The sequence below is a fragment of the Saccopteryx bilineata genome, chromosome 1 (assembly GCF_036850765.1).
Source record: "Saccopteryx bilineata isolate mSacBil1 chromosome 1, mSacBil1_pri_phased_curated, whole genome shotgun sequence".
In the NCBI taxonomy this organism is placed as follows: domain Eukaryota; kingdom Metazoa; phylum Chordata; class Mammalia; order Chiroptera; family Emballonuridae; genus Saccopteryx; species Saccopteryx bilineata.
In genome coordinates this window covers 375,782,121-375,806,346 of record NC_089490.1, presented here as the reverse complement: position 1 = coordinate 375,806,346, position 24,226 = coordinate 375,782,121, and the positions used below count along the sequence as shown (strand labels likewise).

The 24,226-nt window shown below is 39.8% G+C and overlaps 1 protein-coding gene across 1 annotated transcript; it reads left to right on the top strand.

Annotated features, from left to right (window-relative positions):
* Positions 1-2,474: 2,474 nt before the first annotated feature.
* On the top strand, positions 2,475-23,815 carry LOC136319669 (coiled-coil domain-containing protein 12-like). Its single transcript, XM_066252812.1, has 4 exons — positions 2,475-2,614; positions 3,280-3,423; positions 22,745-23,017; positions 23,373-23,815. The coding sequence occupies exons 1-4, from the start codon at positions 2,475-2,477 to the stop codon at positions 23,752-23,754; spliced, it is 939 nt and encodes a 312-aa protein (XP_066108909.1). The 3' UTR covers positions 23,755-23,815.
* The last annotated feature ends 411 nt before the right edge of the window (positions 23,816-24,226 follow it).

Sequence of the window (24,226 nt, the reverse complement as noted above, 5' to 3'; positions counted from 1 at the left end):
ATATATATATACACACACATACACACATATAATTTCATTGCTAAGTGCAGGCATTGAGCTCTGCTCCTCACTTGCATAATTAATTTTCGCACAATCTTCTGATATAAGGACTTTTGTAATTATCACCCACATCTTACATTTGAAAAAAATAAACAGGCAGAACAAAGGTAAGTCACTTTTCTGTGGTCACGCAGTTGGCTGACAATGGTTGAACCAAGAATCAAACCCAGGTCTTGCTCCCACCGATGCCCACAGACTGTGCCACAGGACCTAAGCTTGCCAAGAGGATGATGAAACCAATCCTCCTCTGTGTTGGATGGATTCCCTATTCTTGCTCTTAAGCATGCACTTTTAAACCGATGCGAAGTAGCGTCAGTATTTTATTTCAGAAGGCCAGCTTTTAACTTGGAGTCGCCAAATCAGATAAAGCAATAAATGCCAAAGTGCTTTGCACACTATAAAGTGCTGAAGGAAATAAGTAAAAGATTAAGAATCATGATGCTTGATATTAATAATAGCCATGAGCGTATTCTCTAACATTCTTATTGTATTTTATGATAGATTAAAATATAGAGATTAAGAAAGAGACTGAAGTACAAATCATTGCATAAGCCCATTGCATACCTGGCTGGCTTTAGTCTGAGAATGATTTTCCTCATCTGTGAACTGGAGATGCTACAATACCACAGGAGAGCTGTGTGATTAAGTGAAATCTTAGATGTAAAGCTCAATAACCTTGTTCAGAGTTCATGTCCAATGAAAAATAGCAATTTGCTTAATAAATGAACAATTGTAAATGATGGAAACTGATTCATTAACCTCTTCAAAAGTGCACTCTACATTGTTTTTCTGTCTTCACATTTCACCTTGTTTTCTCTGTTTCTGTTTTTATTAGGACAGGACACCCTTAGAATAAATTCTCTGTTCTCTCCTTTTTGCCTCCTTGCTCATGAAAGAAATGACATGCTACAACAACACCCTAGAGTGGGTTCTCTACTGAACAGAGGAAGTGAATGACCCTTGAGAAAAGCTTTATGTCAACTCCTGCTTGGAAATAGTTTAAAACTTTAAAGCCGAGACATTTGGATGGTGGTCTGCAGACCAGCATTATGGAAGAACACGGGAGCTTGTTAGGAATGCAAAATCTCAAGCCCTACCTCAACTCCCTGAACCAGAATCTGCATTTTAACAAGAACCTGAAGTGATTCATAATTCACAGCACTTTCAAGTTTAAAGCACCTTAACAATGAGCCTGTTGAAAGACTCCTGGGACAACAGACCAATAAACAGCTTGGTTGTGTTGCTATTATGATGGCTGCTGGATGGGAAGTGCATAGCATGATTCCTGGTGTGTATTCATTCACTGGACAAGCATTTCTAAACACCTGCTATGTGCCAGTTACTGTGCCAGTTAGTGGGAATAGAAAGTTCAAGAAGAATTGGTCAGATTCTCAGAGTTCACATCCTTGTTTAAATTTTAGTCATCCAAATTCTCTCCTGGAGTTCTTTGCCTAAGGTTATCACCTATATATTTTTTTTCCAGGGAACTGATGACATTAATAACAGCAAACAGTCATGGATGATTTGACCTGTGTCAGACACTGTGTTGAATCTTAAATGCTGTAGTAGACATCGTTGCTTAGTATACCCTCCATTTTTTCTTGTTGTGGTGCCCCCTCCTTTTGTTTGAGAGAGGCATTCCTCACCCACTTCTTTGTCTGTGCTGTTTTGTCTGGGGTAGATATAACTAATTGGTGCCAATCTGAGAATATTTTCTCCTGCCCTCAGTCTAGAGTGCATGACTCGGGACCCAGAAGTGAGATTCAGCTTTAAGAATTTTGCTAGAACCATGGGGGGGAAAAATACACTTTTTCACTGTAGTAGCTAAGCTGTAAAATGTAAGTGTGGAGCGTGCTGTTTGTGCTCATCGTTGCCAACGCACAGAGAGAGACTGCTTGAGAATAAAGCCAAACTAAAGAAACGCAGAGCCAACAGTTGGAGAAGAAGAGGCAGACTTGAAATACATTCATTGAATGTCTCCATCCAACCATGCCTGAAGCCAGTTTTGCACTTCCAATTCCTTATTGCATGAACCAATAAATATCTCTTTATGTTTGAGTTGGTTGGAGATGGATTTTTTGTGACCTATAACTGATGACATGTTGACAGCATACAAAAATGTTTTCATTTAATCTTTACAACATGCTCTGGGATAGGTACCATTCATGCATTCATTTTCCAAATGAAGAAATTGAGGTTTGAAAACATTAAGTATCTTGCCCAATGATACATAGCTGACAAATGGCAGACTCAAGATTTAATCCCAGAATACCTCATTACAAAGATTTACGATTCATTAGTACCATTGCAAATATTGTTTATAATCTGAAATCATTAAACTCTGTATGTGAGAAAGATTGAAAAGAAGTAAATACTCTAGCAACTCGCTCTAATGGTATCTATACTTTAAAAGCATGGCCCTGAAGGACCACTGGAATAAGAGATCCATTGACAACTTCTCACAGCTGGACCTTCTTGAACAGGGTTCATTGCAGACCACATCTTCATTAAGTCCATGCAATACCAGGTTGCAGGTTTATGGCTACAGCGTTGGGTAATTCAATCTAAAAACAAAGCCATCTCAAGGTAAACTTGCAAAATAAAAGGTTTGTGTCCATGAAACTTTCAGCATTATAATTCTATTTTTCCCATGTCCCACTTGCCAAGAACGACATCCCTCTCTAGCACTTTTTCCTGGAATCCAATTAAACCTTCTTTTAGAAAAAAAATATCAAAATATTTTTCATAGTAAGATAATCATGATTGAAAGCAACCTTCATATCTTAGGTCATCTAGTTCAAAGCATCTAGTTCAAATAGCTCACAAAAATGAGCTATTAATAATGGAAATCTATGATCAGAGAAAGCAAAGTTTAGCCAAGGTTTACTGTGATTATAGTACCAATTCCATCTATCTGTAAGTCTAAATCTGAGTGGGTCTGTGAATATTTCGGGCCTACAAACAGTCCTCTCTAAACAAACAGCTGTTATGGGGTCATGTTCATTGAGAGAAACTAGAACATAATTCAGCTCATTTTCAGGGGAAGTGAGAAGTCAAACTGGGGAGTGATGTGAAACTTTCACAGATATTGGGGAAAGGCAAGATGAACCGGGAATTTGGCAGAGAAGTATTATTTTATTAAAATGAGCTACCAAAAGTAACCCCTACCAGTAGAAGAAATTAAAAAGCCCTCGAAATATCGAAATCCCGAAACCGCAGCTTGTCTGTGCGAGTTGTTTCGTCCGCTTCAGCCCCTCAAACGCCCCACCCTGCTGCCGTTTCACTTCCAAGACAAATTGCTCATTTGTCCATTCTGCAGACCTGCACTGCATTTGCCAAACTAAATCTTCAAATGGTGTATTCGTAAGTGAGGTTAGTTGAAACTACCTGAGAAAAATTAAATCTTATCTACCTTTTCCAAGTGTACTTGGAAAAAATTCAATGCCTAAAAATGTCTTATCTTAATAGGAAAATTGTTATCCTCTTAATTGTGGTCATAGCCATGAATAAATGTATGTATATTTTTTTTCATTTTTAATTTTACTCAATCCAGCCCTGACCAGTTGGCTCAGTAGTAGAGTGTCGGCCTTGCGTGTGGAAGTCCTGGGTTCGATTCCTGGTTAGGGCACACTGGAGAAGCAACCATCTGCTTTCTACCACTCCCCCCTACCCTCTTCCCCTCCTGCAGCCATGGCTTGAATGGTTTGAGCAAAGTTGGCCCACAGTGCTGAGGATGGCTCCCTGGCCTTGCCTTAGGTGCTAAAATCGCTCAGTTGCCAAGCAATGGAGCAGTGGCCCAGACAGGCAGAGCATCACCTGGTAGCAGGCTTGCCCAGTGGATCCTGGTCAGGGCGCATGCAGGAATCTGTCTCTGCCTCCCCACCTCTCAATTTAAAAAAAAGTTATTCAATATAAATATGCATCCATTTATTTATTTAAAATACACTTATCAGTGCCTACTATTAGTGAGACATTGTGTATGATAGATTATGTAAAGACATAGAAATAAAGGCACTCCAGGCTGTGGCTTCCTTTTTCCCAATAAATATTTATCCAATACATAACTAAAGGCCAGGCACAGTCAGACAGAGCTATGAGCAATTTATACAAGTTTCCTGCTCCAGAAAATTACATTCTAGTGGGAAGAGACCAATAATAAAAGCAAACTTTACCAAAGTAAGATAATTTCAGAAAGTGATAAGAAAATAAAATAATAGAATAGAATATTCAGTAACCAAGGGAAGAAGGACAACTCAAGCTGCAAGTATTATTACAAAAAGTTCCTTGGAGATGGTTTCACGTGAGCTTAGTCTTGTGATAGGTTATATCATTCCTCATTCCAAATTTCCTTCCTCTTCCTTGTAAGAAGATTATACATCCCCATCATTTGACCTGCACGGTCTTGGGTAGGGAGAGTTTCATTCCCTACTATGCTAATCAAGCTTGGTCATCTGATATGCTTTGACCAATGAAATGTGAGCACAAGCAACAGTGTGCCAGCTCCACAGAGAAGCTCTGAGAACTGGTATTTGATTTCATCTGCTTGCTGTTCTCTTCCTTCTGCCATGAGTTTGGCATATTCCAGACTGGATTTGCTCTTTCTTCCTGAATCTCAGGATAAAGAAGATCTGGGGAGCAGATCTACAGCTAATTCATAGTTTATGGATCAGTCAAGCAACATATGCAAGAAATAGGACTTTATTTTTGTGAGAATATAACCTGGCAAAAGCTGAGTAATACTAGAGCTAAACAACGAGAAGAAGCCAATTTTGACAGGATCAGGGGAAGAGCAAGTGCGAGAGAGAGAGAAAGAGAAAGAGAGAGAGAGAGAATTCATTTGGCATGCTCAAGGAACAGAAAGAAAATCAATGTGGGTGGCACAGAATTAGAGATGATATGAGAAGGTAAGAATGGGCCAGATGGTGTAAATCTTTGCAGACCACGGTAGAAAGTCTAGACTGTATAAGATCCTAAAAAAAAATTTTTTTAATACAGTTAAAAGTTACCTTTAAAACAATTTTTACTGATCACATTATGCTTTATTTTTAACCTTTTTCCACTTCATACTTACCTAAGAGTTGCATCAATAACGCAGAGCCTTGGTTCATTTCATTGCAGAGTGATGTTTAGAAACTAAGATCTGGGTGCTACATGTATATTACTACTGTGATGCCCTCTTAGCAGACAGAACTATGTGTTTTGAGCAACACATGTATATACATCTACGGTTTTATATCTATCTTTTTATATATTAGAAACCATGAGGTTATGCTAATTCTTCAGATTCTAATGAACACTTTAGAATTCACTTCAGCCTTTCTCCTTTTCTTATTTTTAATTTCTTTATCTGGTTGGACATGTGGTGGCACAGTGGATAGAGCATTGACCTGGAACACTGAGGTTGTCGGTTCAAAACCTCTGGCTTGCCTGGTCAAGGCACATATGGGAGCTGATGCTTCCTGCTCCTCCCCCACCTCTCTCTCTCTCTCTCTCTCTCTTTCTTTCTCTCCCCCCCTCTCTGTGTCTCTGTATCTCTCTCCACTCTCTAAAATGAATAAATAAATAAAAATTTTTAAAGGCTTCACGAGAAAAGTTTTAAAAAGAATTCTTTATTCAACAGAGAAAAACCAAATTCTTAATATCTATCATGTATTTACCTATTTGTTCAATTTGCAATGACCCATGAAATTATTTCAGACTTGCCAAGCCATATACTTTTGACAAAGATACCTACTGACAATTTTACAGAATTCATGCATGTATAATAGTCTGGGTCTTTAGCCTTACACTATCCTATCAAGATAGAGTTTTCCAAAGTGCCTTAGGTTAGTTCTTTTCTTTCCCATCCCATCAGTGTGATAATGCTGTTCATTTGCATTACAATCCAATCATCTATAAGTATCTGTTCCATTTTGCGAGTCCCTCACCTCCTGGTTAGTTTCAATTATTTCTTATGTTTACATGTTGATAAAAATAATTTTAAAAGTAATATTTCATATATATCCTTTATAATATTTGGGTATGCAAAGAAATATGACTATGGTTCTAAGAGAGACAACTCTAAAATATATACTCAGAAAAACTCCATGCCCTCCTCATCCCTGCTAACCTGTTCCAATTCCCTCTCTTTCTTTTTTTTTTTTTTTTTGTCCAGAGAACAGTAGGTTCATTCATTGATTGTAATACAATGGGGAAACACACATGAAGATATAAATAATTTTTAGAAACAAAGTTGAATGAAAAATCAAATCATGGAAGATACGATTTTATTTTTATGAAGTTCAAAAATTGTCAACTGATGGTTGTTGGCACCATTTCAATGCCAGCAGGAACCCCCAATTTGGAGTGTGGTGAAAAAACTGTATTTAGTATAAAACGGCTCAATTGTGATATAGCACGGCTGTGAAAGATACATGCAAAAAAAAAAAAAGAAATTAGACCACCTTCTTATGCCATACCCAAGAATAAACTCATAGTGGATTAAAGATTTAAATGTTAGACTCAAAAACATACAAACCCTAGAAGAAAACACAAGCAATAAAATTTCAGACGTTTCTTACAGCAGTATTTTTTCTGGTCTGTCACCTCGGGCAAGGGAAACAAAAGGAAAAATAATCAAATGGGACTACATCAAACTAAAAATGTTTTGGTCACAGAAAAGGAAATTCCCCATTCTTTTCATCTCTTTCTGATGTACCCCGTTAGGTAACCAGTCTCTTTAGTCTCTGTTTTACCTTTTCTGTTTTTCTTCTGAGAAAATGAAGAAACAAATGTGTATTTTTTCAAATCCCTCCCCCCCTTTTTTAAATTATACTATAGATCCTTTTTGGCACTTTGCTTTTTTATGCAACAATATGCCCCAGAAATAAACAGTGAATTTTAAAATATGGTGAAAGACACCATATTGTCTCAATCAGCTTATTACTCTGCATGTACAACCTAATACATGATAGCTCTGAATTAAAGAAAAAAAAAATAAGTTTCAGTATAATGTGTTCTTTGAAGCATACTGATTAAATGTAAACCTTTAGAATGTTCTTATTTCACATCCATCTGTATTTGTCTGGCAGAGGAGCAAATATTTTAGACCAGACCACAGACTTGCATTCTCTGGCCAGTGTTCACTATTGTCAAGCTCAGCTTTCCTTGAAGGTCAGCAGGCCTGACATCTGACATGAAGTCAAGCAAATTGTCTCTCTATTTCCGCAGTTGGAAACCACGCACACTGATGGGAAAAAAAAACTGGAAACAACAGACTGTGTTTGGTTTGGACAACTTGCCCCAATAAGAGGGAACCCAGCACGAGTTGTGCCTGAATGATGTCTGAAAATCTGGCTCTTGGGTCACCTTAACAGCCTACCTATTTGAATTTGACTGCAGTTCAGATACATAAACCAAATATCTTTGCCTTGGCTCCTCTTGAGTCATATCAATCTACACTTCATCAGGAATATGAAGTTTGGAAGACAAAGAAGCGATTGAGCATCCTAAAACCAGCTGTTAATTTTGGCCTTCGAGAATGTCAACGAAAGGACTAACAGTTGTTTGTTTAATCACATTTCATTGGTGCTTTCTATGATTAGTAGGAATTTGAGTAAAAGTGTAAGTATAAAGAATTCTTTAAAATGACAACTTTTATTTATGTTTTAGATTTCAGAAAGCTAACTCTTAAATTTAGGACTTTTAAAATTACACTTTTATAAAAGAAAACACATCCAGAAAAGTAGATGTCAACTAATATTTTAGGAGATTGATTTATTTGAATATTGAGAAAGCCAACTATATTTTCATTTGGTCAGTTAAATAATTTTTTTGTGCATTTGTCAAATAATATTTCAAAACATGGTTTAGCGGTGTAACTGCAAATGGAAAGATTAACAGCTTGAAAATTACATTTTTATGAAGAAAGCAAAAGTGGAGTTTACTTTATTTGAGTTATAGCTTTTCAGCCAGATTTGGAAATACTATATCTTTGTCTAGTTCCATCAAGAGTGGTAGAAATTCTCTGCAGAAAAAAAAAAAAAAAAACTTTTATAAATATCTACATCTCAAAGGTAAGAGTATTAGGAATTAGAGAACCAAATTATCCACATGATCACCTCCACTCCCCACTTGACCTTTGTATGTAAATGCCTTTGTGTGGTCAAAGCTCCTACTTATAAACATGTTTTAAGATACTCTATATCTCTAGAACAAATTTTCTGGACACTAGAAGCATATATAAAACATGAAAAGGGCAAATGCCCAGGCTCCATCCCCAAAGACTGACTCAGTTATGTCTTGAACTCTGTATTTTTAACAAGGGCTAGTAGTTAAGAAACTCTCCTAGATGGGATGTGGACAAAAAGAGGAGCTATCTCACCCCACTCATGGTGCAAATGAAGATACTGAAGACAAGACAGAAGTCATAGCTAAAATAAAATAACTGTTTTTTTAAACATTTTTATTTATTCAGAACATATTTAAGGGCCCATAGTCAGTGCCACTAAGCATTGGGAATACAATGGCGTTTAGCCAGATTTGTGCCACACCTAACAAGAAGACAGAGTAATGGCAGAAGTAAGATTATGAGAACTGGGTTATGTCCCAACTCAGGTGTTGGGCAGATAAAATATATTATGCTCACTTTGTTAAAGATGGCGCTGTCCACATGGAAGCCTGTTGCCCAGGTGATATTAATGTGTGTTGGGGGCAGGCTGTGGGCAGGCAAGATGCTTGTAGCCTGGGGCTTGGTTTTAGGACTAAGCCTTTCCCTCCCTTTTTGATGTGAGGTGATATAATCCCATCATGCCTCAGATAAGTGGCTTTGTATTAGAGACTTCCCTATTTTGTATAGCATTAAAGGTTTTGATTTCTGCACTATAAAGTGGGGCAGATCGGAAGCTTGCTTTCTCGGTTCCTGAGATTAGCATTAGAGAGGAGAGCAGTGAAAGGCCACATGGAGGAGGCCAGAAGAGGCAGCCAAGATGGCGGAGTGCTGAGAGAGAAGCCAATTTGTGCAGAGTTTGTGTAGAGAGAAGGAGATGGGGAACAAAGAAGAATGAGTCTGGTGAGCTAGAAACCTTTGATTCTAGGAAACTTGGATAAGTCAGTAGCTTTGTGAGCACTGAATGTGAGTGGGTTTTGGAGCCCAGTGTGTGTTTTTACTTGCCCACCGGGTGCGAGCTAGGATTAAAGATGATGACCCACCAGTTCTTGGCTCTGTTGTTTCATTACCATCTGTCTGAATCCAATGCGAACCTGCATGTGAATGGCCTCAATGGCGACTCTTGGCTTTACACTTTCCTAATAGTTATATCTTCTCATGGTCTCGTCCCTAGAAAGTTTCAGGGTTGCATTGAAATGGTGAGATCTGGGAAGCATCTGCCCCTTACCTACCTTTAATTTCCCAAACCCACATTGGTACTAACATAACAAGAATCTTAATTCCTAATGTCAAGTCAACTTTTGGTTAAGCTGAAGAAGGCAAGCCCACGTGCAGTCAAACTTTTGTAACTTTTACTTATTAAAAAATAGATTGTTTTGTTTGTTTTGCATTCAGTGGAGCAAGTAAATCAGACACCTACTTAACAGTTTCTTCTTTCTTTCCCTTGAAAGGCGTTTTGGTTGATATATTTGTATGGACTTGAAAAGTTTGGAAGTAAAACAAATCTCACAGTGCAAATTGTGGCATATTAAACCTCTGTAAGAAATTGAAAGAGCTCATAACTAAAAGCTGATGGTTTGGAGATTAGTTTAAATTCCAGGGCTCATATACAATCTCACCATTGCTACCGTTGGTGTCTGGACTAAATAAATATCCATTTCCAGGGTCTTTAACAAAATTTCATTCTTAACAAGTACCCCTGATTTAGAGGCATTAGGTACCCAATCAAATTCTATCAAATGAATGAAGAGTGAATGGCAGTGACATAGTTTTCAGCAAATTGTAAAAAAAATTTTAAAAACTTTTATTAAAAAATTAGTGTAACACCTACTGTTTCAATTGTAGATTTCATTATAGGCTTATATCAGAGATTTCTTAAGCATACTAACAATGGTACTAACTTTTAATTTTATATTAACTTCATAGATGATGCAATATATTAAAATCAGTGTTAAACTTCAAATTGTTTTACTCTTGTCAGTTAAATTGTCACTTATATTTGGATGAAATTTTATAGAAAATTTTTAAAAAGCCAAAGGCATGAGAAATTATTCCATTTGCTATCGTAAAGTCTGCATGGTGACTCAGAGGTTCTGACCCTGCAAATCTGTTAAAAGTGGTATGGAAACCATTCGTGAACGGGCTTTCTCATTAGATTGTTGGCACTTCTGTATTGGTTGTGGCCAAAACTCTGAAGAGCAAAGGCAAAATTGGAACACATTTATCTAAATATTTCAGAACCTCTGAGGGGTTACTTCCAAAAGCTAAGGAAGGGCCATGGTGATTCTTTTCCCCCAACTTCTTTGTCTATAAAAATCACTATCCAAATTCATTATGAGAGATTATTGTTATCTCCAAATGTGCTTTATTTATGCAATGTACATGCAAAAACTTCTTGGTTGAGTTTTCGGTCCAGAAAACAGTCTCTTTAAACACTGTGGCCATTCAAGTGCAATGTAAAGATTCCATGGCAATTTTGAAAAAAAGCAAGGATTAATCCTAAATCCTGGCCAATATCAATAAAACAGCTTCTAATTTCCACAGTCCTATTTGAGGTACTGTCAAGAGCATAATGGCTTTCTTCATTAGCTTACATAGTTTCTCACCACCAGTGTTTAACTCATTACCTTGTAAAACACTTTAAAGTACTTTAAAATATCCCAAGTATAAAAATCACTATTCAACAAATACATACCCCACATAGGTGGGATAAAAAACTGAGATTCATGGACACAGATAAAAGTGAAGTGGTTACAAGGTGGAGGAGGGTGTAGGGATGGGGAGTAAAGAGGGACAAATATACGATGATGAGAAATGATTTGACTTTGGGTGATGGGCACACAACACAATCAACAGTTCAAATGTTATAGAGATGTTGACCTGAAACCCAAGTATTCTTATTGATCAATCCCACCCCATGAAATTTAATTTCTAAATTTAAAAAAATCTGTATAATTATGTTGAGTGTTACTCCAATGAAATTCGATTTAAAAAAATAAAGAGAGAGAAAGAGAGAGAGAGAGAGAGAGAAAGAAAGAATATGTGAAACAACATGGATGAATTTTGAAAATACTATATTAAGTAACAAAGGTTCACTTATGACAACCATGATTCCACTTATATAAAATGTTCAGAGTAAACAAAACTATAAAGACAGAAAGTAGATTAGTAGTTGCGTAGTGCTAGGGATGATGATGGTGAGGATTAGGAGATAAGGGCTAATAAAATCCGGGCTTCCTTTTGGCGTCGTGAAAGTATTATAAAATTAATTTTGGTTATGGATATACTGCACAGTGAATATATTGAAAGCCACTAAAGTTTGTACTTAAATGAAAAAGAAAAAATCCACTGTTTAAAAACAATTTTGTGCTGTTTTGCCTCATGTTGAAACAACCGCGCTCACGCACCTGAATCTAATGATTCTTAGACTTGAGGTTTTTTTCAAAAGTCTTTTTAAGTCCAATTCCAAATAAAGTAGATGGCACTATGCAGGCTATTTCAACCCATATCTAACTAACACACTGTAACTTATACTTGTTTTTTGAAAATGACCATGAATGGTGTATGTCCCCTCCTTGACTACAAACATGGAGAACAAGATCCATTTTTAATTGGTCTCCCTCAGAGCCAGTCTTGGCTCCTTAAAAAAGTAGATAATAAATATTTGGTGTAAACATTGTTATTTATGTATTAGTCCTTTCAAACATCTACCCATCTACTTTTCATAGTCTTGAATCAGATATGACCAGAGCAATATTCTGAACAAGGACAAGACTGCCCCAGGAGGGATGCTTTAAAAAGCTAATGGGGATAGTTTATTTGGTCCCAATGATTAGTGGGTACTACTGGCCTAAATAAATGGTAAAAGGGCCAGGGATGCTAGATATTCCATAATGGGAAAGAAAATCTTGCATGATGGAAAATCGCCCCAAGTACTGCACATGTTTGGAATGTCCCTTCAGACATTTGTGTCAATGAAAAGCTTAGTTATAACTCTCTTGGCATCGAGTCTAGCCTCACGTTGCATACAACACAAAATATTTTTGCATACTTTAAATAGGCACGGAGATTTTCAGGAATGCAATTGTCAGGTAAATCGTAGTAAGAAAGGTCTTTGCTTTGCCTGGAACTTTATCAAGAGTCATTTGTCATCTCAAAAATAACCGATTATGCAATACAGATTTTGGTATCCGAGTTGCCATTTCATCCACCTGTGTCAATCCGTATTTGTAATTATCACAAAGTGATTCTATTTAGAAACACAAGCATCTGGCAACTTCAGTGTAGTTGTGCCCAAGTGTTTTATATTTTTTTATTATATATTACTTTTTTTCTTCGTATTATAATTAGAGTGTTTAAAAAAAAACTCTATGCACAATTAAATTATTTTATCGACAAGTTTCATTTCAGAATATTAAAAGCATATTACAAAATGCTTGTAACAAAGGGGACTTCAGGTTATAGAGGAGAGAATGGGCTGGTGTGTTGATAGCATCTCTTTCCCCAAAGATCTCAGTCGTTACACGTAAACCTCTAATTGCCGCAAGATGTTCCCAGCCGTAAAGGTTTGATTATAGTTTAATGCTTGCTGAAAAAAATAAACGAGCAAAATTAAGTTAGGGGACTACTTAGTTTTCCCTGCATGAAATATTTTAATGTGATCTTATATTTCTATTTCCCTGGCTGTTTCAACAACATAAAAAGCCCATCCCATCTCGGCGTCCAAACAAACCAGTTCAAGAGCTGTCTCTATCTATCTCAGTAGATGTGATTGGGCCTAACTTTGAGATCCCCCAAAATTGGCTGAAACGCAAAATAAGATTGCGACGTGTTAAAGGAAGAATTAGTGCTAGAGCACATTGTCCTTGGAAGAAAATTACTTCTCTTTTTCTGATTTAAAAAGAAGACGTGACGTTAAAACTCTCACTATTTGAAATGACGGATTCTTTTACTCCAGGGGTAGGCTACCCGTCCCATTGTTGTCACTATGATAAATAGGTACCTTTTCTTATTAAAAAATGCTTAGAATAAAGATTTCAACTGAGCTAAAAAAGACATCAGAGCAGTACAGTATTTGCCTTAAATTTGCACTAATACACAGAATATAAATGCCTGCTGGACTTTTATGTCATTTTCTTTTCCCTTTTTTTTCCCTCCCCGTTCTCCTAATTTATCATTCTCGTCATCACCGTTACCACCACCACCACCCACATGTGGAGGCAGTGTAAAGATGGTTGGCTTTAGAAGCAGAGAAACTTAGGTTGACATTCGGAGTCTAGCTGAAAGGCCCGACCACGTTGCTTTTCTTACCATGTGCTTGATTTTTGTTATCTAAGAAGTGAGGATAATATCACATATATAACGGTCCAGGCCTGGGAAGAGGCTGCTGCTCAACAAATGCTACCTATCACTGAAGGCGCTGAGCTCCAAGCAGAGGAAGAGGTATAAAGCAACCTTGAGCAACCTAAGGTCTATTCAGAAAGACTCTTACATAAAAGCTGAATGCTATAGAATGTGAAATAAAATCATGGCCAAATGAACCAAGTAGACAATAACTACTGAAGGAGTTCCCACAGGCTGAAGCAGGCAAGCAGGGCTTTGTGGAAGAGGAAGGCCTGTGATGAGACTTAGAAGATGGTCAGGACAAGCAGGCAGGTGTTTGCAAGAGTAGGGCTGGAATCTGTAGGCACAGGAAGCACGAGGCTTCGGGCCCATGATACTTTTAAGGGTCCATAAAGCCTTTTAATTTTAATTTCTTTTAAAATTGTAAAAATCAATATAATAGTAATGAATGCATAATAATCAACCCAACTTGGGTTATAGTTGTCTTTATTCTAACACAGCCATAAAATATAATTTTTTACTTTTTTTTTTTTGTATGTATGGAAGAAAAGGTTGAAGAAGGCAAATGTTCTAGGGATTTCATAGGTCATAATGCAGCCCTGCCAGAGAGGGAACTGGGAATTTTTTCCCAGGAATCTCTATTACTTACTCTGTTGTTTACTCCTTGTTATAAACTAAATATGTCCCCCCACGTGCTAAAACCTAATGCCCTATGTAACAGTATTAGGAGATGGGGTTTAGGGGGGATTAGGTCATAAGGGTGGAGCCCTCATGAATGGAAGTAGTGTCCTTATTTAAAAATGAAACAGCGTTCCATAACTCCCTTCAATGTGTGAAGTTATCACTTTCTAGAGTGCAAGTATTCACCACACACAGAATCCGCCAGCACCATGGTATTGGACTTCTCATGCTCCAAAACTGAAAAACAAATGTTTGTTGTTTATAAGCCACTGAGTTGATGGTATTTTTATTATAGCAGCCAGAAAGAACTAAGACTTCCTTCAAAGACTTTGTGAATCAAACCCCAAATTAATGGTTGTTCTATAAAAAAAAAAAATCAATGATTATTTTAAAGAAAGGTTTTCTGCCTTTCTTTCTTTCAATTCATCCAAACTTGCTTGTGTTTTATGTCATAAAAAAATATTCCAGCCTGACCAGGTGGTGGCACAGTGGATAGAGCTTCAGACTGGGATGCGGAGGACTCAGGTTCGAGACCCCGAGGTCGCCAGCTTGAGCGCGGGATCATCTGGTTTGAGCAAAAGTTCACCAGGCTTGGACCCAAGGTCACTGGCTTGAGCAAGGGGTTACTCAGTCTGCTGAAGGCCTGCGGTCAAGGCACATATGAGAAAGCAATCAATGAACAACTAAGCTGTCGCAATGTGCAACGAAAAACTAATGATTGATGCTTCTCATCATTCCATTCCTGTCTGTCTGTCCCTGTCTATCCCTCTCTCTGACTCTCTCTCTGTCTCTGAAAAAAAAAAAAATTCCAAGTTTATTCTGGATTCCCAAGGGCTCCAGGTGCAAAGTCTGCAATCCACGGACCTCCAGAAAGATATGGCCTCTCTCTGTGCCTGTGCTCACTGAGACAGTGGTCACTACTTTTCCTAGAGACAGCAAAGGAACAATCGGAGCTGCTGACTAGAGTCCCTGAGTCCCTACCGAGACTAGTTACCACTACTGGAAAAGAGACAGTCATATCATGCCTCATTAGGAAAAGGAAGAAAAACTAAATTTGAAATTTGCCTTGTTTAAAATAAAAAGCTCAAAGTGACTTATCTTATTACCTACTTGATTCCAGAAAGAAGTATTATGTTTCTACACTCGCTGTCCCCAAATTCAAAGGATGTCAATAAATTGATGAGTGAAGTGCGTGAATTCTCATCTTCCATCTGCCTTCTTTCTCAGTGAGCATCACCTAATTTTAAAGCAAGATGAGATCGTGGGCTCTGAGATCCAACTGTTTTACTTGCTGGCTGTCTCTAAGCTTACAGGAACTAATTATCATCGCCAGATTGTCACCTGTCACTCTGCCACTCAACCTTCCCTCCTAGGCTGTGATGGACTGATGAATCTTTCTTAGGATGTTTTGTAGCTCCCCTTCTTTCACCTCCCCTGTCACTGTGGGGCTCACCAGGTTTTCATAGGTTTCATTTTTCTTTTTATTATTATTATTATTATTTTTTTAATTTATTTTACAGAGGAGAGGGAGAGACAGAGAGAGAGAGAGGAGAGACAGAGAGAGAGAAGAGGGGGAGGAGCTGGAAGCATCAACTCCCATATGTGCCTTGACCAGGCAAGCCCAGGGTTTTGAACTGGCGACCTCAGCATTTCCAGGTCGATGCTTTATCCACTGCGCCACCACAGATCAGGCATTATTATTATTTTAAATCCTGTCCAGTTTTAACTTCTATTTTATCATTGCCTCAGCAGGGTCAGGGGATGTCTACCAATGACCATTGTTCAGAATTCGTCTTAAAACTTTTTAGTTAGAAATATAAATTTTTACTTTCAATACCATGAAACTACAGGTCAACCTTAAGCATATGTTTTAAGGACAAATCATTTTTATTTTTTTTTACCAAAATGTTTCTTTCCTCAATATAATCAATGAAGGTTGAAATTAAGGATCTCTTGATTTCAAGAATGGTGGCTGCTAGGCCCCAGTCTTACCAGCCAGTGGATTTTACATTTTCTTTTTATGACGGGTTTACAATTTACTCCGATGAAAGATAATCCACACTTTTACACAGTGGAAGACCTCACATCAGGAGACTAAAAATGCCCTTCCAGCGGATGAAAAACAGCATCTGTTATCGATTATATATGAAAAGGTGAACTATTCTGGAATAAAACTAATTCTAATGTTCCATCTTTATAAAAACTGTCACCTAACACATAACGGCTACTGAATGAGCTGCATAGCTTTAACAGCTTATAAAATGAAATGTAAAATGCAATACAAAGTAAAATTCACGTTTATTTACTAATTGGTTATATGGGGCAGGTAGAGGGTATGGGAAAATAATCACGGGATTTGGAGCTATGAGACCTGGGTTCCAGCCTCAGCTTCTGGTGACTTGGGTTCATACACTTCACTTCTCTGTGATTTCTGAAAGACTGGAAAGTTGATAATAATACATCATCAGTTTGGTGAGGGAGAACATTTTAGATATAAAATGTAAAATGTTATGCAAACATTTTCCTTGTAGCTCATAATGCATAAATGGCTTATAATTTTCTTTTATAACTATTAAAATATGTATTTACTAACCCATTTAAAATAACAGTAATAAACTTATTGCATGTGAATGAAACACATTTATGAAAAATAGTATAGTCTCTAAAACAAAAACACTTAGTGAGAATAGCATTGTTTTACATTTTTATAATTTTTCTTATTTTTCCCCTTTATACGTTTTCCTTTTCAGTTTACCCTCAATATTATTTTTTATTAGTGATTTTCTTTATTAAAGAGCTATACATTCTTTGACTAGAGGGAGGATGCTGAGATAAATAGCTTTCTGTCCATTCTGATGATTTCTTTTATTATTTCTGACCTTTATGCATTAAGAAAACTTGCCTTTGTCCACTCAACTCAGCACATTACCATGTCCCACTCCCACTACACATGGCCATAATAGGTGCTTGAAAATGTTTGCTGAATGTTGACAAATATTCTGAAATTCCAGCAGAGCCCTCAGAAAATTTCAGTGATGTCTATACATATGGGAAACTTAGCGACAAGACAGTAATGAAGAAAGGTAGAAAATCTGAGTGAAGCGATAAAAACCAAGGCATCATGCACTCGTGAGATTTGGCTGGAAGTGGGAGTCATGCGCCCAGAGGAGGCCCAGGAGGGGGCTTTCTGTCCTTGGTTGGGAGTTCCCTGGTTCTGATGTCCTCCTTCTCCTGACACGGGTGTCCATGGCCAGCTTCCAGCAGGTTGTTGCCAGCTGACTTGCTTCCCTCTCTCCATCACATTTACTTCTTCTCTATTACCTCCTGCCTCTTACCTTCTCTTCTTCCTTCCTTTTTCCTGTCCTTTCTCTCTCTTTCCTTCACTGTTTGTGACTGTGTGCATGTTGAATAGAAACAAACACACACATACACACCCAATCATACACACTCACTAAAACTATATTTAAAATGGAAACTTAAGAATTCAACCAAAACTTTATTTTAAAGAGTACCGAGCCTGACCTGTGGTGGCGCAGTGGGTAAAGCATCGACCTGGAAATGCTGAGGTCGCCGGTTCGAAACCCTGGGCTTGCCTGGTCAAGGCACATATGGGAGTTGATGCTTCCAGCTCCTTCCCCCTTCTCTGTCTCTCTATCCTTTCTCTCCCTCTCTGTCTCTCTATCTCTGCTCTCTAAAAATGAATAAATAAAATTGAAAAAAATTAAAAATAAAAAAATAAAGAGTACCGACTAGTAATATTAATAGTACACCATATTACTAATAGTAATACGATGATTTTTTTTCTATTAACTGGTGCTCTTTTGTGTTGCTTTTATGTGTCTAGATACTTCTTCCATCTAAGCCCTTAGTGAAGGGGAAGTACAGCTAACACTCAGATTCTTACAGAGGTCTTGGCACAGCTAGTAGATTTAGAAGGATATGTAATTGGACAGAATTGGGTTTTTCTCCCAGTCGGGAGTTGAAAGGGGGTTAGGGAAAGAAAACAGAGTAAGATAAAAACCACAAAGACCCTGGTAGGGTCTCCATTTGATGCCCTCAGGGGACAGAACAACAGAATCTCCTGACAAGTGTGCTCAGGGAGTAGAGGAGACCTGTGCACCACTTTTCACACAGAGCTCAGCAAAGTGGCACTGTGGTTCAAAAGCCCCCCGGCCAGCATGGGCAGGGGTAATAGAATCCAAATGGCTGAGTACATTAGTTTGCTATTGCTGCCTTACTATAAATTACCAAAAACTTGGTAACCTAAGACAACACAAACTTCTTCTCTTACAGTTATAAGGGTCAGAAATCCAAAATTGTTTTCAACAGGCTAAAATCAAGGTGTTTGTCAGGCTGCATTCCTTTCTGAAAGCTTCTTAAGGTTGCCCACATTCCTGTGCTTGTGGCCCCTTTCTTCCATCCTCAAAGCCAGCAATGACCAGTGTAGTCTTTCTCACACTGAATCACTCTGACTGTTCTGCCTCCCTCTCGTCCATACTTAATGATCCCGTATGGTCACATTGGGTCCATCTGAAAAATCCAGGATAATCTCATTTTAAATTCAATTGACTGATAAACTTATTTTTTGTGCAACCTTACGTTTGTTTACCATGAAGCATAACATATACATAGATTGAGGTTGAAGATAAGGGCATCTTCAGCAAGCCGTATTCTGTCCAGCAGAGGTGTGCCGTATGCGATAACTGATACAACTTCACAGACTGCCCAAGGTACCACACAGAGTGGCAAAATGCTTTTTCCTCACACAGCTGAGAATAGCATGGGCAATATAACATGGCCTGGGGGTCTCAGAGAGGCTGTACTGTACAACTCAGGAGAATATAGCAAGAGATTTATATAACAGACCAGTGACTGGGAATGGAGAACCAGGCACCATGGAGGCTGATGTACATTTCTATGACTGCCTTCATGGGAAGACAGCAGCTGAGGATCCAACAGCCTCTTTTCTCCTAACTCCAGTGACTTTGTGATACGTAGTGGCCTGATCGCCCTTCCTGCGTCCTGTGAACTTCGATGCAACCTCAGGGAGAAAAGTAAATGGGAAATCTCTAGGCAGCCGAGTTTCCCTGGAATTAATTATGACTAATTTTCTAAAGTCAATAGATTAGGGGTCCTATATATATATATATTCGGTACATTTATGGGGGGGAGATAAAAAGCATATTTTATATTTGAATTTATTGTCTGATACTTTACACACATTAAACTCTCAACACATTTTTTTTTTAACTAGAATGAGCACTTTACTTTCTTTTTAAACCCACTGGGTGTGTGTGAGCTCATCCGTGCTTGTGCTTCTCACATGCCAACATTACAGACGAAGGAGAGGGCGATGACCCTGACTGGACCCTGTGTCCCCTGGAGGCAATCTCTCCTTTCCCCTTTCGTTTCAAAATGGATTAGTTTACCAAGGAAGAAACATGTTCCCTCAATATATACTTCTATTTCTATTCCACTTGGGTTATCTTGTGGTCAAGTTAAGATCCTCACCCCAGAAAAAAGTAACTTTTTAAAACCATTGCCTTCCCAAGGCTCATGTGAACAAACTTCCTTAGAAGACCCTATTTTACTATCCACATGGAATTTTTCCTTAAGAAATATCAATGGAGAAGAAGGTAATGGCTACCAAAGGCTCTTCCTTCAGGCACTTGATTTATTCTCTTTAACCCCACATTAATTCTTAAAAATAGATAATATTATCCTCCATTTGCCTATGAAAAAACTGAAGTTCATAAAGACCCGGCACTTTCCCAAGGTACCTTACTGGACCCCCCACCCCCCAGTATATCTGGGAAGAGGGCCAAGGAGCAGGGCTTAGGAACATAGGGAAGAAAAAAAATTGCATTATAAAGTTGGCTCCTTCTGAAGGTGACAGAGCTTGACACTACTATGCCCTTCCAAAAAGCCCTGTGAAGTATGTCACAGAACTGTGCGTCTAGGTTAGGAAAAGGAGAGGAATTTACATCTGGTCTTCCACGCTGACAGGTCAAGGTGACTCACACGTGCTAACTCTGTAGCCTTTCCAGTTCTGCATGTTCAATGCCAACAGTGTCCCCATAGGTGCCTTAACTTAAGCCATGGGGCAGGAAGCTAGAGATATGGGTGGAGTGTGGCAAGGCACTGTCCTATTTCACTGTACAATGCTGGCCGGAGCTTGTGCAGATGTGGTCAGACAGCAGTGACTGACAAGAAGAAAGAAGTGCAATGATACACAGAGGTGGCTCATATCCAAGGTCATGTGGCTATCTGATACTCAAAATCAGGTCAGCATGACTGCAAGGCCTGGGTACCTTCCGTAATTCCAAAGAGTTCCCAAGAAGATATTTCGCCTTTGGAACTTAAGCATGACTTTATTACCCTTGGCAATTCGATGAGGATCTGGTATTGATTTTACACTATATCAGAAGTGGACCATTATACATTCACTCTTTGTGTACCTAAGGTCATGAATTCATCCACCATTAACCTCCACAATGGGTTTGAAAATAAATATGTTAAATATATACTCTAGAGCAGCACTATCATGCCAAAAAATAATGAGTTACATGAGAAATTTAAAAATTTTTAGTAGCCACATACAAAAATGAATTAAGAAACAAACAAAATTAATTTTGATCATCTATTTTATTTAACCCACCGTATTTCAAGTATTATCATTTCAACATGTAATTAACAAGAAATAACTGTTGGGCTATTTGATTTTTTTTGCAGGGGGGGCATACTAAGTATTCAAAAATCTGCTGTGCACTGCAAACATACAAGCATATGTCAGTTTAGACTAGCTAGACTACCAGTGTTCAAAAGCCACCTGTGGCTGCTGTTACCACTTTGGATAGTGCAGCTCTTGGGTTAACTGAAAGAGTTCATCTGCGAAAGGCAATACCATCATATTTTGGTTTCTATTGTTTCTGTTTGAAATAAATCAAATGTTAAATCAACAAGGATCATGATCAGAAATTATTAGAGCAGTAATTTGAAGACAAAAATCAAACCATCCATGAATTTAATATTTCAGGGTTTATTTCCCTCTTATTCCCCTGTCTTTAAACTGCAAGGTAGGTCATTTTTACCTTAGAGAAAAAGAAAGCTTTACACATTCAGGCACACGGCACATGGTGAACAATATGAGACAGTGACTCTAACAGGGAGTTACAAACCAAGTTTCCTATTCCCCTTGAACTTGCTTGTCCATCCTATAAAAACTATATTTTTATTTTTATGGGTTTATATTTCACATAAAGCAATGTGTCATTTATATGAAGTTTAATACAATATTTGGTAGATACGGGCATTAAAGTAAAACATAATCGTTAAAAACACAAGATTTAGAGATGTACGTGGGTTCAAATTCCACTTCGCCATTTACTGTGTGAAACTTTGAGCCAATCATTTCCCCTCTTGCAGACCTGTTTTATCTTCCCTGAAATGGAGATAAGAATAGCTATCTTATAAAGGGCTTGGTGAGAATTAAACAAGGTAGGGCATGTTAGCAACTGTGCCTGTTCATGGTTAACACTCAATAAATGGCAGCTTTTACTATTAGTGAGAAACTCTAACACAGCGGTCCCCAAACTTTTTACACAGGGGGCCAGTTCACTGTCCCTCAGACCATTGGAGGGCCGGACTATAAAAAAAACTATGAACAAATCCCTATGCACACTGCACATATCTTATTTTAAAGTAAAAAAACAAAACAGGAACAAATACAATATTTAAAATAAAGAACAAGTAAATTTAAATCAACAAACTGACCAATATTTCAATGGGAACTATGCTCCTCTCACTGACCACCAATGAAAGAGGTGCCCTTCCAGAAGTGCGGCGGGGGCCGGATAAATGGCCTGAGGGGGCCGCATATGGCCCGCGGGCCGTAGTTTGGGGACCCCTGCTCTAACAGTAAGGCAGGCTGCATCATGTTCACCTTGCCTCTAACATTTCTCACAGTCCATCATTTAAGAAACATTTGTAGGCCCTGGCAGTTTGGCTCAGTGGTAGAGCGTTGGCCTGGCATGTGGAAGTCCTGGGTTCAATTCCCCGCCAGGGCGCACAGGAGAAGCACCCATCTGCTTCTCCACCCTTCCCCTCTCCTTCCTCTCTGTCTCTCTTTCTTTCCCTCCCACAGCTGAGGCTCCATTGGAGCAAAGTTGGCCCGGGCGCTGAGGATGGCTCTGTGGCCTCTGCCTCAGGCGCTAGAATGTATCCGATTGTTGTGGAGTGGCGCCCCAGATGGGCAGAGCATCGCCCTGGGTGGGCATAACGGGTGGATCCCTGTCAGGAACATGCGGAAGTCTGTCTGTCCACCTCCCCCACCTCCACCTGTTTCTCACTTCGGAAAGATACAGAAAGAAAAAAACAAAAGAAACATTTGTAGCCCTCACATGGAACCATGAATGTGCATGCATGAATTTTACAGTGTTCAGAAATTTACCAATAAAGGGGGCATTTTCCATTCAATGCTGAGCAAAGTGTTCATAAAAATCCACAGGCTTGAAGCGAAGAGGAGGGGGGTGGCCGGGTAAGACGGCTGCTACAGCGGCTGGTGGCTGGTGTGGGCCGGTTGGAGGAAGAAGCGTTGCGTCGAGAGGAACAGCTGAAGGCCTTACAGGAGAAAACCGGGCGCAAGGACAAGGAAGATGGGGAGCCAAAGGCCCAGCAGCTCAGAGAAGAGGAGGAAATGGAGGAGGAGGAGGAGGAGGAGGAGGAGGAGGAGGAGGAGGAGGAGGAGGCCGAGAAGCACAGGGGACTCAGGCTGCGGAACTATGTCCCCAGAGGATGAGGACCTGCAGAGGAGGAGGGCGCCCCAGGCCAGACCAGGGGCGGTGGGAGAGAAGGTGCAGGAGCAGCGGGAGGCCGCCCAGCCAGACCAGGGGCGGTGGGGGAGAAGGGGCAGGGGCAGCGGGAGGCCGCCCAGCCGGAGCCGGTGGAGGATGAGGACCTGCAGAGGAGGAGGGCGCCCCAGGCCAGACCAGGGGCGGTGGGAGAGAAGGTGCAGGAGCAGCGGGAGGCCGCCCAGCCAGACCAGGGGCGGTGGGGGAGAAGGTGCAGGGGCAGCGGGGGGCCGCCCAGCCAGACCAGGGGCGGTGGGGGAGAAGGTGCAGGGGCAGCGAGGAGGCTGCCCAGTGGAGGATGAGGACCTGCAGAGAAGGAGGGCGCCCCAGGCCAGACCAGGGGCGGTGGGGGAGAAGGTGCAGGGGCAGCGGGAGGCCGCCCAGCCCAAGCCGGTGGAGGAGGTGGACCTGGCCAACCTCGCACCCCGGAAGCCTCATTGGGACCTCAAGAGAGACGGAGCCAAGAAGCTGGAGAAACTAGAAAAGCGGACCCAGAAGGCCATCGCCAAGCTGATCCGTGAGAGGCTGAAAGGCCAGGAGGACAGCCCGGCCTCTGCAGTGGACGCCGGCACTGGGCAAGCGGCCTGCGACTCTGACTGCGGCACGCCCTGTCCCCCATGCGCCTGTCCGGGCCTGCCCTGCAGGAGGGTGGTCTTGGACAGGGGTGGGGGCTGAGCCTGCCATTGCTTCCAGTTTTCCTTCAGAGCAGCGACTGCCTGCCCCGTCGGGACCCCGCCATGGGGTGAGGTCAGCTCCTTGTTTTCCCAGCGGTCCGGGTGGGGGCAGAGCCCGCAGCAGCTTTGCGAGCTTGCTGTGTCTATACATATGTGTATTGTAGACTTTTTTGGGGGGCAGGGGATAAGAAACAAGTAGAAAAAAAAAATCCACAGGCTTAAAGCAACCTGACTGGGAAGTTTTGTTTTGTTTTTTTCTTTTTTTTTTTTCCTTCTGTTCCTTTGTCTTTTAATCCCCACACTATGGCCTGATTCCCAAAACGGCTGAAATTAGCACTTTAATTTCCACATTATCTCTTTCATATTACAGATGAATAAAGTGCTATAATAAAAAAGAGGATCTTAGGAGGAATAACCAAAGATGAAAAAAAGTATCATGCTTCTTCCTGAACAGTCTCTTGTATCCTGTACTG

Excerpts from the sequence above, each read along its gene's own strand:
- LOC136319669 (XM_066252812.1), top strand. The coding sequence starts at position 2,475 with ATGGCCCTGAAGGACCACTGGAATAAGAGATCCATTGACAACTTCTCA. Across the intron at positions 2,615-3,279 it reads GTTTATGGCTACAGCGTTGG|CTTGTCTGTGCGAGTTGTTT; the intron begins GTAATTCAATCT and ends CCGAAACCGCAG. Across the intron at positions 23,018-23,372 it reads AGGCTGCGGAACTATGTCCC|GGAGGATGAGGACCTGCAGA; the intron begins CAGAGGATGAGG and ends AGGCTGCCCAGT.